The 13,307-nt window shown below is 36.4% G+C and overlaps 1 protein-coding gene across 1 annotated transcript in view; it reads right to left on the minus strand.

The window, feature by feature from the left end:
* ADK (adenosine kinase) overlaps positions 1-13,307 on the minus strand; it is a 260,288-nt gene that overhangs the window by 191,114 nt on the left and 55,867 nt on the right. The window contains exon 3 of the mRNA XM_018069002.3: positions 10,756-10,834. Within this exon, the coding sequence (XP_017924491.1) occupies positions 10,756-10,834 (79 nt within the window). The remainder of the gene's footprint in view (positions 1-10,755; positions 10,835-13,307) is intronic.

A 13,307-nucleotide genomic window follows, 5' to 3' on the forward strand; every position in this document is an offset into this window, starting at 1 on the left:
CTGGGGACACCTAGAAAAAGAATGCAAAATCCAGCTAGTAGGCATAAAGGACCCTTCCTTCACTCACAAGTACAAACCATTTCAGAGTTAAAGCTGAACACAAGCATGGCATTTGAAGTGAATACAAACCTCTCAACTTTCAGTACTTTACGGGGTACAGCATAACAAGAAACTAAGTGGAGCTGCTGCATCTGGTTTTGTGCTTTAACAAATTCAGAGTTTAAAAGAGGCATATTTTTCCCTTCAGGTCTTATGACCGTTTTGAACGGAACTCCAGCAATATGGGGTAAATATTCTGGTACATTTTCTACTACAGCTGTTTAAGATGATAACAGGCCAAATCCATCCAAATACTATTTTGCAGCAAGAATAATAAAACTGTGAAACTCAATGCATATCAATGAGGTCAAATTTTACAAAGTTCTTTTATTTTAAAGGCTAGACACATATATCAATAATAAGATTACCTACAGGCCAACTCTAATGGGTCAGCGTGTAAGTCAACTGCTAATGGTGTAGTCCTAGGATAAGACTTCCCTATTGGGAGTTTGTTGCATTATCCCATATCTTTCCTTTGAACAGAGTAGCACATAAAGCTAATCACTGCAAAAGCCATTAAAACACAGTCTGCTGATGTGATTGGTAGGACAATCCTACATGTTCCTTTGAAGTCATGCTCAGGGTCCTAAACAAAGCCCTACTGTACCTCCTGATAAACCAGTCCTTAGCCCTCTGCACTGTTAAAAAGTCTGAGTAAATTACTATATTAAATTTCTATTCTTATAAACCACTATTACCTCCATCATACATGTAAGAAAGAGAAAGGTATACTATTTCATTATATGGGTACAATGCAAGGTAGAAGCAAAAGTGGAATATCATACCTACATGCACTTGGACTGAGCACAAATTATTGAAGGAGAGAAAAGAATGGTTTTAGGAAACAAGCCTGTGAATATACCTAATAAATGTACAAGGAACTTACATATTTAAACTTTCTGAGGAAAGCACAAGATCTCTAGGAATAGTATATTATAAAACCTGCACAGAGTTCTTAGCTAACAGCAAGATTTCCAGTGTTTGTGTTCAGGGGAAAGTAAAAAAAGTACACTTTCAACAGGAAGTATTCCAGAGATGTGCAAGAAACCCCTGTAACTTGGCATTTCAGATTTCCAGGGCAATTAACTCCCCACTGTATCACATCACTTAACATTAATTAATTGCTAAAGATGTAGTTATGTAACTTATTGAGTTGCTAAGGATAAATCAGCTCCCGAGCTCCCAAGGCTTGAGTGGCACGCCAAATTAATATCAGTGAAGCACAGGGATTTATCCTCTCTTCTGAGATTGCCAAATCAAGCAGTTGTTCTCCTTCCAGTGTCAACTAATGGGAACAAGTCAAGTAAATGTCAGTCAAGCCATCAGCCCACCACTGCATGGAGAGCTTCCTGGAGCAAAAGATTATGAGAGAGTCCCATTGTCACTCTGTACACAAAAATGCTGGAGGGTTCACAGCACGGCACCCTTGGAACCAGGTTCCCTAAACATGGCTCACTGATACTTCCAGATGTTTGCTTCTTCAGGATAAATCCCAGCCTGTACTAATTATTACATTACCTAGAAACAGCTAGGTAATACAGGATAAGCATAAATTAGGGAACGTGCTAATTAATATACTCTCATACATAGCATGTCTTACAAGTTAGAGATGGTATTGGCTCAGGGGAAAACAAAATCAAAAAAACAATGAAGTCCACTCATTCAGGTGGACATTAGCTTAGGGACAGAGCCCAAATTCCTTTAGTGCTTTTGAAAAATCTGACAAAATTTTTACAGCTCCAAAACATGGTGTTAACACAGCTAAACAGGCATATAAGCTGAGTCAAGCAGCTTGCAGCTGAATTGCACACCCAGAAAAAACCAACTGCTACCATTTATACAGTGCCTTCTGATTCCATGTGGGTGACTGATGTTTGATTACTCTGGAATATGGAAACAGTTTCTAATCATTTAAATAAATTACAATTTTGGATGGATGAACAGAAGCTGCATATGTGCTCTGAAGCTCACTCAAACACACTGGAGAAGAGAGAGTTTCAAGGTTCTATCTGAACAAATATTGGGGGAATGTTACCATAGAACTCTTCCTACTGTTCTTCTAGAGTGATTTTGGATGTGACATATATCAAAGACAGTCTTCCTACAGCCCTACTGATACTGTTGGCCAGGGACAAGACCTGAAAAAATAAGTGGATATAGTTCTGGTATGCCAAACAGACAAGTCCACGTGACCAGCAGTCAACCACTCAATTCCATGCCAAAGCAATGCACATAAGGACATTTGTCTTGCAATGCTTAACAGTTACCATCTGTCTCATAACAAAGTCTGTTGTCAACTGACAACGGTGTAACTGAAACTGCCTCATTTTCAAGAGGACTGATTTAGGGACCTGGCATTGCAGAATCTAAAAAACTGCCACAGACTCTTTAGAGCTTCATTTTCTGACCATCCCAGTATTTGTTGAAACCATTCTACCAGGTCTATGAATACACACAGAGTTGTACCACTTACTCCTGGTGTGCAGAAAAAAGCCAAAGTTGGGTCCTCCAGTGCACTGCTGCACCATTCACTTTCATCATCTGACCCACAACCATAGAAACAATGTATGGGCTTCCTTCACAAGCACAAAAAAACTTGAGAAGTTCCCAGTTTTGTAATCTGGGCGGAATTTGCTGGGACTTCTGCAGGTTCACAGATAGTCATTTTATCATTTGCCACAATGATAAAGTTGTTTTGTTGCTTTTTTGAACTGTCCAGATAGCTCCAAATAAGGCTTTGAAAATTATCCTAGGTACAGATGAGTAAAAGGCCTAGCAATATTCTCCAAGGCTTTCCAAAAAATCTAGGCAGCTCTCAAATGTTACAAAATTTCTCTGACATCTGTACTGATCAGTTTAGGCGTTACACCAGTTTCCCAAGCTGCATATTATAATTCTGATGAGGAAAGGCTGTCTGTTCTGTCAGAAGCAGGGACATATCACTGTGGTGTTTGACACAGGGTAATTTGGAAACACACATGAATGAGAGAGTGTGCTTGAGAGAACAAATAACTCAGGAAACTGATGTTACTGGCATGTGGTCCACTGTGACACTATCAACAGGACATCGTCTTTGCCACAGCAGGAATAGCCACTGCTGTATTTCCAGAGAGACAAACTTAAATGACTGTTTCTGTCAGCTCTGAAGCACATTTTGTTATTCATTCACCAAGTACACGTCTCATTCATTAGGACTGGTCACACAGCACTGGGGACAGATGTTTAGGATATCCATGTTACTGGCTAGTAGCATATAAATTTTAGTAATGTATAAATAAGAAAAAATTATCTGTAAATCCTGACTCTTTCTCTGATTTGTCTTCTCTTATGTTGAACAGGTTTGAGAAGCAGGTATGTGACCTGCAGGACAGCACATGGTGCTGACAAAAAATCCACTGTGGAATGGTACAGCAGTGTAGCATGGCAGAAACGTGTGGGACCTGGCAGGGAAGGAATCACACACCTCAAGATTGTTTTCTGGACAGAAGGTGAAGCTATAACCCTCAAGTTTATTAAACCATACCAAACAGAAAATGGTTTAGAGATCTTTTTTGTACATTTTCTTGAAAGCTGGACTGAACTATTGAAAATATTGGAAACATATGTTTGCTGGGGCCACCAAGCCCATCTGAGCAGAGCTGTTTTAGGAATGAAAATGAAGCTGCTTAAGGAATATCAAGCATAAGGCCAAAACTAACTCTGAGGAATTTAATATTCTGATCCAAATGGTTCAGGAAGCACAGAGTCTACCTCTCTCAGCAAAAAAAAATGACCTATTTTCTTCTGGTCAACAGAAAAATACAGAGCTAAACGTTCCCCGCTTCACTAAGCAGGAGGAAAAAGTTTTTTAGGGGACTTGCTTCCACTTTCTTGGAGTGCTAGTCCAGAAACAGTTTTTGGAGAAAGGTATTTGTCACATAACTGATTTTAAGCACATAATAGGCACAAAAAGAACTTCTAGTTGATGGTGTGAGATTCCATCTCAAATAAAAGACAATTCCAGCAAAGTTGCATCAATATGAAAAAATTGAGAGTACACTTGGGGTGATGTCCCTGATGGCCTTTCCATTACCTCTCTCCCAGTTATGCATATTCAGTACATTTTGAGGCTTGCTCCCAAGCCAAGCCTTGCTTCCTGCTATGCCTCAGTCTAGTCTACTGTACACAAGTAATGCAGAAATTTTCACAAGTGAGGAAAAGATCAAATTTATTAGCTATATGCCCATTTATACAGACTGACAGGAAAGTGAGGAAGAAATCACTAGATAACTGAACATGGAAGAGCTAATGTATGATGCATTTCATAGATTACATACAAAAAGTACTGTTTAGCCAAGGGTACTACTAGGTAAATACATATAAACTTTACATTAAAAACATGGAATTGTTGCAAAAGTTGCAATGAAGCTAGTTATGTGTTTAAAAGATTACAGTTTATATTGTTCATAAAAGGCAGTTCTCCCTGCATTTATTCTTCATAGATAAATTTTTAATTTTACATACTGTTTTTGGATTAAGCAAGACTTGACTTTGTAGACACATGCTTGATATAAATCCAAGGTTTGGCTAATTACTCACATAACAAATAGTATAAATCTGAAACACATCTAAGCCTTCAGTACTTACCATTTTTTATAAACAAGCATGAATCTGTTCATTTTTCAAAATGAAATTCTCAAACTTGTCAGTTTATTAGAATGTTAAAAAGCACAATCACTTCAGATGAACATATCAAGTTAATCATAACCAAAGACTAAAAATTGGAATGAAGTTACAAGCCCTTGAAGTACAAGTTGATACTGGAAAAGTGTCATTACTTCCCTGATGTATAGGTGACAGTGGAACAGCCACAAAAACTCAAAAGGTTACGATTACATGGCCAGAAGTAGTGCAGAAAGGAAAAGGGAGTCATGGTGATTTTCTCAGGTGCGTATTATAAAAATACTATTGTGAATTCCCAGGAGTATCTATTTGAAAGCTTCCCAAAATTTTTTTTTGTTTTCCCTTTATCTGCCAGTCTTACAAATTCAACTTGAGATGTGTCAAGCTACGTTCTTCCAAGTTCACATGGCATCACCATGAATAAAACTTGTGTAATGAGAATTCCACAATTCTTCTGAGGATGAGCAAACAATAGAATACAGCACTCTCTAGCTGCTAAGTTAGATCCACAGCAACAGCAGAATTGCCAGAATAAAAAATAAGCTATTAAGAAATAGAGCACAAACCAAGAGCACCCATTCTGAGGATGAAGAATGTGGCATTCTTTATAAGCACTTCCAGAAAAACGAGAATGAAAATATGCCGTTTGTTGACAAGGTTGTGTAGTTTAAAATCCAAGTTATAAAATTCTATCAAGTTAAGACTTGAAATCCAGCACTTGTGTTAGAAAGGTAAAACTTCAAAACACTACTTCTTGCAGTTCTAACCTCAGCATTCCAAAATCAAAATAAACATCATGCAAATTCGGTCTGGTCAGCAGTACTTGCCCTCTCTGCACATGTGAGCTATTTGATTTAGATACTTTAAAGTCATGAGCCCTATTAAAAGATTCAGATTTTTTTTCCCTTCCAAATCTATGTCCGCTGTTAGACAGGCACAATCTTAATTAAAATTACAGAGAGAACCTGAGTAGTAGTAAAATGAATCTGAATTTAGTTTGTTGGCAGAACCCTAAAACAATACATTATTTATGAACTGCACACAGTTGCATGTATTCATATTTTATAGATCTAATATAATGAATCCAATCATTTGGAGAGATTGCAAGAGCTCAGATTAAAGCAAGATGTCACATATCATATTAGATATAAAGCCAAAATTTAATGAGACAAGTAAAGGTCAGAGAAGCACACTGCAGTTTCAATTTGATACCCCTACACTTCTTGTTCTTAAGCATGCATCACAACTTCAACTTTAAACATAAAGCAAAACTGAAAGTTAGTATAAAAGCATAATTCTAATGCCAAGATCACTAAAGCAAACAGGAAAGTTAAACTTTAGTTTCTATGCCAGAAACTAAATGATTGCAATTCAGTTCATCCTCTCTAGTCCTCATTTTCCAAAGTATTATCAAGCAATTTTCAGTGACTGATGCCTGACTAATTGAAACTTGATCCAGCAAAATTATCAACACTCGCTATTGATGGGTTGAGGAAAAAAAAAAAACCAACTATTGTGTTTAATAGTAACAGAGCACCTTTAGAAGTGCATCATCTGCATTTTTACTGATTATTTGGATTCCAACTGTTTTGTACTGCAGTGAGGAAAGCCCTTTGTCATTATTCCTCTTACCCTCTTCCCATTCTTACTTTCCGTCTCTACTTTTCCACACAATACTAAGTCTTAAACAAAAAGATACTTACTTCAATAAGACTTTTCCTTAAGGCCTTAAAAGTACTCAATCTGTTCTAGTTAGCCATCTTTTCCAGATGGACAAATTTACACCCAAGAAGGATTAGAGTGGACAAGGAAAGTGGGTTGGTAAGGACGAAACAAGCATGGGACTGTGAGGGATGCAGAATCAGAGAAACATTGGGATTTTTACAGCTTTTCTCCTTCCAGATTACTTATTTCTTTTCCTCTCAATTTTGTCTGTTCTCTCACGTGTTTTTCCATCTCCACTTTCTTCCCTTCTTTCTGTCACTATTCTCTCCTAATACAAATTAGCATTTCCAAGGCATAATTTGCTGTTAATTTAATCTCATTAGGGAATGACTAAACTATCTCATTGATTTTATCTTTTCCATTTTTATGCCTGTTACTGTCATTTCCGAAATATATCGATAACTTCCTCCCCACCTCATTCATATCATGAGTCAAGCCAAAATAATATTGATTCCCTCACTCTTTCCAGGATCAGTTCAAACAATTTTAATGTCCCAGAAAACATGAACATAAACAACCGACCTCCTCAGTTTTAGTACTGCCCTTCAACACTTTGGTACTTGGTACCAACAGTTCTTGGTACTTCCTTTCACCATTTTCAGGTATTTTTAAAAAATATTATTGACTTATAAAAATACTTTTATAACACACTTTTCAAAAGTGTGCTATTTCCAGTTTACTGCCCCTTTATCATTTATCTTCCATCCTCTCAGTGTTTATCCAACAGTCTACTGTATTTCTTTTGCAACAGAATAATTTTTCATTTGCTCCTGACTTTGCTTTTACAGAGCTTCCCCTCTAATGTATGTTTTGACTATTTTTCCACATTTCATTTTGTGGAAATATGTCTACTACTTTGTACATTAGAAGCATTTCTACAAAAAAGATCCTTTCTGCTGTTCCTGGTAGGTCCAGACCTTTCTCTTTTTCTAACCTTCCTGAGATACCCTGTCCATATAATGTCTGCTTTGGGCACTCAACACGGCCAACATTCAGCTTTTTGAGCCTCACAATGCTCTCCATCTCTTTACCATCATTCACTCCTGCAACTTGCCACACACTCTCCTTCTGCTCTGCTGGAAGACAACATTGAAAAAATACCAAGATTCCCTTCAGTACCTTACCAGCCAAATTCTTCCTTCAAGGCTGCACTTCAGATCTTCCCTTTCTGTTAACATGCTAGAAAAAAAGAAAATCTAATTTTGCTCTTCACAGCTTGACTGCAATTCTGATTAATTCTTTGTAAACTTCTAAAATCTTCATTTCCATTATAGTTGATGCTGCTTTAAATTTTAGTTCCAAACCCCATGATTTAAGCTTCATTTTCTTCCCAGTTTTCTTCATAATTCAGAGCTTCTTCCTATTGCCTCTTTCTGTGATTAACATCTCAAATTTCTCGCACATGATAAATATGGCATTTCTAGACATTTTTCCTCCTTTTTAAAAGAAATTGGTTTATCCTTTTTGGAAACAGATAGTACTTCTTTAGTAGATCTCGCTACCTTTGCAGATACAAAGGAAATATTCAAAATATATGAGCACATATAACAGAGGAGATGATCACCATATACCACGTAAGCAAGTATATGACAGGTTCATTGTTCCTTTTTAAACAGGTTATATACTCCTAAGTTTCTCCACCCACTTTGCCTTTGGATGTTTTTATTTCAACATAGTGTTGCTTTTCTGACCCTTAAAGAAGACAACTATTTGAAAAAAAGCTATTCAATAACCCTTTTATCGGCTTCCTAAGTTCTTCCTTATTTTAATCCAATCAATTTATTAATTGCACTTTACCTATTGCACTCCTTAATAACATTCTCTTCCCACTCAGAAACCAACTTTTAAAAAAGCAATTGCCAGAATTCAGAGGCCATTTATTTCCAACCATTTAACTCAGACAGTCGTATTCCATTGTAGTCAGGCTTCCAAGGATGCCTTTTTTTAACATGTCATTATTTCTCATCAAGTTTTAAACAACTGAAGCCAAAATTTTAAGTTTTCTCTCTCACTTTATAGCATGATTTTTCAAGTTTTTCCCATAATGTAACACAAGTTCAGAAATTAATAAAAGTGTTATTCTTAGGATTTCTTCCCCACGTATCTAATTGCAGAGAATCCACATTCACTTAAGAGTGTGGCTCCCTCAGCACTCAACTTATTTATTGGCCCTTTACTTCTCAGCCACCAGTCAAGTTTGCTAAATCCATCTTTACTTTCAACAAGTAAATATATATTTAAGCTGTTCATCCCTAAGATTACTTACACACTCATTCTCTCCAATAAGCCAATGAATATTGTTATATAGCTGCAAAAATACTCTTCCAGAATTTCTAGTTCGATTTTTGGTTTACATTTCAACTACTTCTTTTTATCCTCACACTTTTTTTCTTCTGCTAAAGCTTAAAGAATAAGAGCTTCTTTCAAGATTTCCAGAATTCTCTTTTTTTCCTCTCTCTCACTCTCCCATCCCTCTTTTTAAAGTCTTTTACTGATGTTATTTTATTCATGCACAACTGTTTAAGTTTCAATCTTATTTGAAACAGAAACTAGGAGATGACAAACCTTCTGGAGACAAATACAATTCCAGATGGCAACTGGAGCTGAATGAGTCTCCCAGCTCTGAGCCAAGATAAAGGAAAAGTTCACTGACAAAACCCAAGAAGGAGCATTGACATAGTAAGAAAGGAGCATTGACATAGAAATCCCTACATTTTGTTGATTTAAATTCCATCTATTTCCTTGGCTCTCTATGGTGTACTGTGTCCTTCATAGTATAATTACTGAACAACACCTGCACTGATAGGTTACAAGACAGCTAAGAATGAGACATACTTCACTAATAAATTAGCTGATGCCACAGAGGTCACTTCAAGGAGAGATGGAAATAAAATCCTGGGCTCTTCGAAAGCTTTAAAGTTCAGAAACTGAGCCTACCACATGCATTTGCTTCTAAACCTCCCCAGTTTAGATGCAGGAATGGCAGTAGAATTTCATACCCCTGAACTAATAAACAGTTGCAGAACTTCTTCCAAAAAGTTCACCTCTAATCACTTGTCATGAAAGAGGCATCACCTCTACACCACCCCTATAGGTCAAGCAACAGTGATACAGAGACTGATTGCCATAACTTGAGCTCTCCTGATGAAGAGGCTTTTACAAAGTATCAGAATCGAACAAATTGTTAAAAACAAAGCTCAGAAAACTGATTTTATCTAAAAACCACAATCGTTTCAGAATGACAATGCCATATACATTATAACACATGCAACATTTTTTAAGATCACAAATATTCTCAAGACATTTGGGGTTTTAAAAAATGAAAACCTTTGTAAAGAAGCAGCAACTATTTTGTATAAAGGAGGAGTGCTTATCAATATATTTTTACCCTTTATGGGTGGGGGCAACCTTTATTAGATTATAACTTCCAAATGTGCATTTAATGCTATCTGGCAGTAAGTTTTAACTATATAGGGAGCCTGGAAGTTAATAAGCCAGGATCATTAACAAAAAGGTTATAATTGTTTGTGTATTTTTATTTATAGAACTTTTACACCTCTCGCAATTTAAGAATATTCACACAGGTATATGCCTGAAAGTATTGTGACTAAAGGCATACTTTACTTACAGAAAAGCTAAAACACCTGAAACCAAATCCATCATTACTGTTATTCATCATACCCATAGCCAGAAACATTCTCCTTGTATAAAAGGAAGTTTTACATTTTGATCTTTTATGGACAAACTTGCAAGTTCTTACAGGATAAATGTGATTAGAATCACAGAACAATGCAGGCTGGACGGGACCTTTGCAGGTCTCCAGTCCAACCCACAGGGCCAGCCTCAAATTTAGATCTGGTTGCCCAAAGAACTCATACTGGTAAGTTATGAAAGTCTCCAAGAACAGAGATTCAACAACTCCTCTGTTTAACCCTTCTCATTGTGACATTTTTCTCCTCATTGTAAGATTCCCAACTGCAGTGAGGGACCTTGTCCTTGCCTCTTATCCTTCCACCACAAATGTTTGACAAAAGCCTTTCCCTCCCAGTACACTCCAGCTGTAACTACAACCTTAGCAGAACGTGTGTGAAAAGACTAAAGAGCACAACTTCAAAACAAATCACATAAAAACCTCCAAACATAATCTGAGCAACAGAGTCCCAAGTACCCACTCTGCAGTGCTCATTCAAACAGACAATAGAGAGCATCAAGTGGATTCAAACTCAACATTTGAAATTAGCAGTAATTCTTTGCTAAGGAAGAACAAACCTGGGCCACTTTAACGGAATTTTGAGTAGAACCACCAGCATGATATTCTACTTTGAATTTTTTCACAAGTTCTTCGAATCTGTTAAAAAAGAAAAAAAAAGAGGAAAAGAAAAAAGTTAAACTTTGCAATTTTTTTTTCCAGAAAAAGACATGAAGATTAGAAGTAGATGACATCACATTATTTGTAAACAAGAAATTCATACACATCAATTGTTATCCATGATGCAAGCTGGAAACATCTATTTAGATTTTGTCCAAATTACAATACAAAGTGTGACATCAACTTGAATTCTTCACCTTAAAGTTGCAAGTGGAGTAAACAACTGAGGGGAGAAAAATATCTGAAGTAAAGGCTTGACTGCGGTGAACTGTTAGATAGGTGAAATATATCCTTGAAGAAAAATTACATAAATGAAGATATTCAGATACTTATTTCACCCCATTAAACTTTACATTCTATTTCTAGTTTAAGTGAGAAGATGGAGATTTGTTGCTTAGTTCAAAATTAACTTGACCCAAACAATGGTGTTACATTTTAAACTTTCATATGAAATAGTATATTTTGACAGGTGAAGAACTTTGATGTGCAAATCTACTGGTGTGTGAGAAAATTTGATAACAGAAAAGGCAAGTGTCTCCAAGGTGAGCTTTCAAATCCTTCAAGTCATACAACTACGAAAACATAGAATTCTCTGTTAACATTCAGTAGTATATTAGGTTTGAACACTAAAACAAATATTTAAACTTTTAACAGAAATATCTAGCCTCATATTTCTGATCAAACTTTCCGGTTAAGAGGCAGTGTCTGTGAGACACTCTTCATTGTCTAGGATATGTGTTCCATCTCTGATCACAGAACACCAGAGCTTAAGGACCAGACTCCTCCCTGATCACAGGCTACAGAAAAGGGAAGTGTCACAGAAAAGGGAACAGGAATGAGGGAGTTGTGGAGGCTGCAGGGAGGCTGTGCACAAATACTGCAGCATGCCTTCAAATTCCAAGCACACTTCAAAATGAGTGGATTAAACAGCAGGATTAACAACCTCAGAAGACATTAGACTTAGAAGGAAATACTCCTGCAGGCAAGTCAAAATGTTTACTGTAAAATTTTTGCAGATTTGAGGTTCAAAATCACCTCAAGGTCAAACCTAATTAATAGCACAGTTTTACCCTTAATGCCTATTTACTTTATCTGTTTACCTTCAACAAATTAAGCCTGTCCAGTTAGATGTATTCCAATATATTTTACTGTACTTACTTCTACCGTCTTTATTTTGGACACAGTGAAAAATGAATGCTATCTGCCAACCCTTCCTGTCCTCTCCCTCTCACAATCCCAATCTCTTTACAGCACATGAACAACAGTTTTGGGGATAGATTTGTCAAAGAATGACTTGTTTGTTTAAAAGGTGGTGTTTTTTTTTCAAAACCACGTTTTTAATAAGAGGATTTTTATTTCTGCAGTGCTTTCCATCTAAAGTGTTTGAATAATGAGCTACTCACCCTAGCAAACTACCAATGGGCAGACAATTAGAAAGAACCAAGAACTAAATTACTACATATGCTTTTCAGTTATTCATACTATTAATTATCAATTCTACGTCAAGCAATTGAAACCTCCAATGGTAGCAGTAGCTGAATGTGGGGGAAAAAAATAACAAAAACCAACAAGTCTCCTAACAATTGCTTCTCAAGCAAAGACAAACTATCACGAACCAATTAAGCATTTTGGCAATATTTTTTCTTTAATTTATTTGACATTTTACCTTTTCACTCAATTTGAGTGTGTACTGCGCAAATCACATAGTTATTTTTGTATTCTTGTATATCTATAAGCATGCCACTTGATATTTTAATTCCTTTACTTAAAGGCAGCTAAGGTTTCCATGTCCATGTTATTTAATGGCATGTTAAACCTCATAAACCCAGTATATACTGCAGTTGATCACCTATGTTAGCAGCTCTAAACCTAGATAAGTATGTATTTAAATACTTGTAGTTCAAATGAAAAATAAAATAGGCAGTATCTGAATTTGGGAAAAAAAACAACATTGAGAACAGCCATAAAATACTGTCTGTATTATGAAGATTTCAAAGTGAAAGCTATGTAATCTAAGAAATAATCTGAACAAATTATTTTACAATTACTTAATAGAATAAGACAAACAATGGTGACTGTCTTCCAGTATTTCAGATGGAACATTAAGAGACCTAACTCCTTTTCTTTGAATTAAGATGGTGCATTCAATGTCTCTAACCATCTGTTACATAAAACAGAGCGAGTTCATACAGCTGCAAAAAAAGTACATTTTGCTGGTCATTTTCCATGACACATCAAAAGGACAATATAAATTGTGATGTTTTAATCCACAAGAGCCCGGTAACCAAGTTGTATCAAGAATGACCTCAAAATTCAGAGTGCTGATAGTTTTTTATCTTAAGATGAACAGTTAGATGGACATTTTTCACAGTGTCAGCAGATGGCACAGGCAGCGTGGGAACACAGACTTTGTCACTGTCTGCTGTATGCCTGACCTGCAAAGAGAAGACTG

Source organism: Manacus vitellinus, unplaced genomic scaffold (genome assembly GCF_001715985.3).
Source record: "Manacus vitellinus isolate BGI_N305 unplaced genomic scaffold, ASM171598v3 scaffold_15_pilon, whole genome shotgun sequence".
Taxonomy (NCBI): domain Eukaryota; kingdom Metazoa; phylum Chordata; class Aves; order Passeriformes; family Pipridae; genus Manacus; species Manacus vitellinus.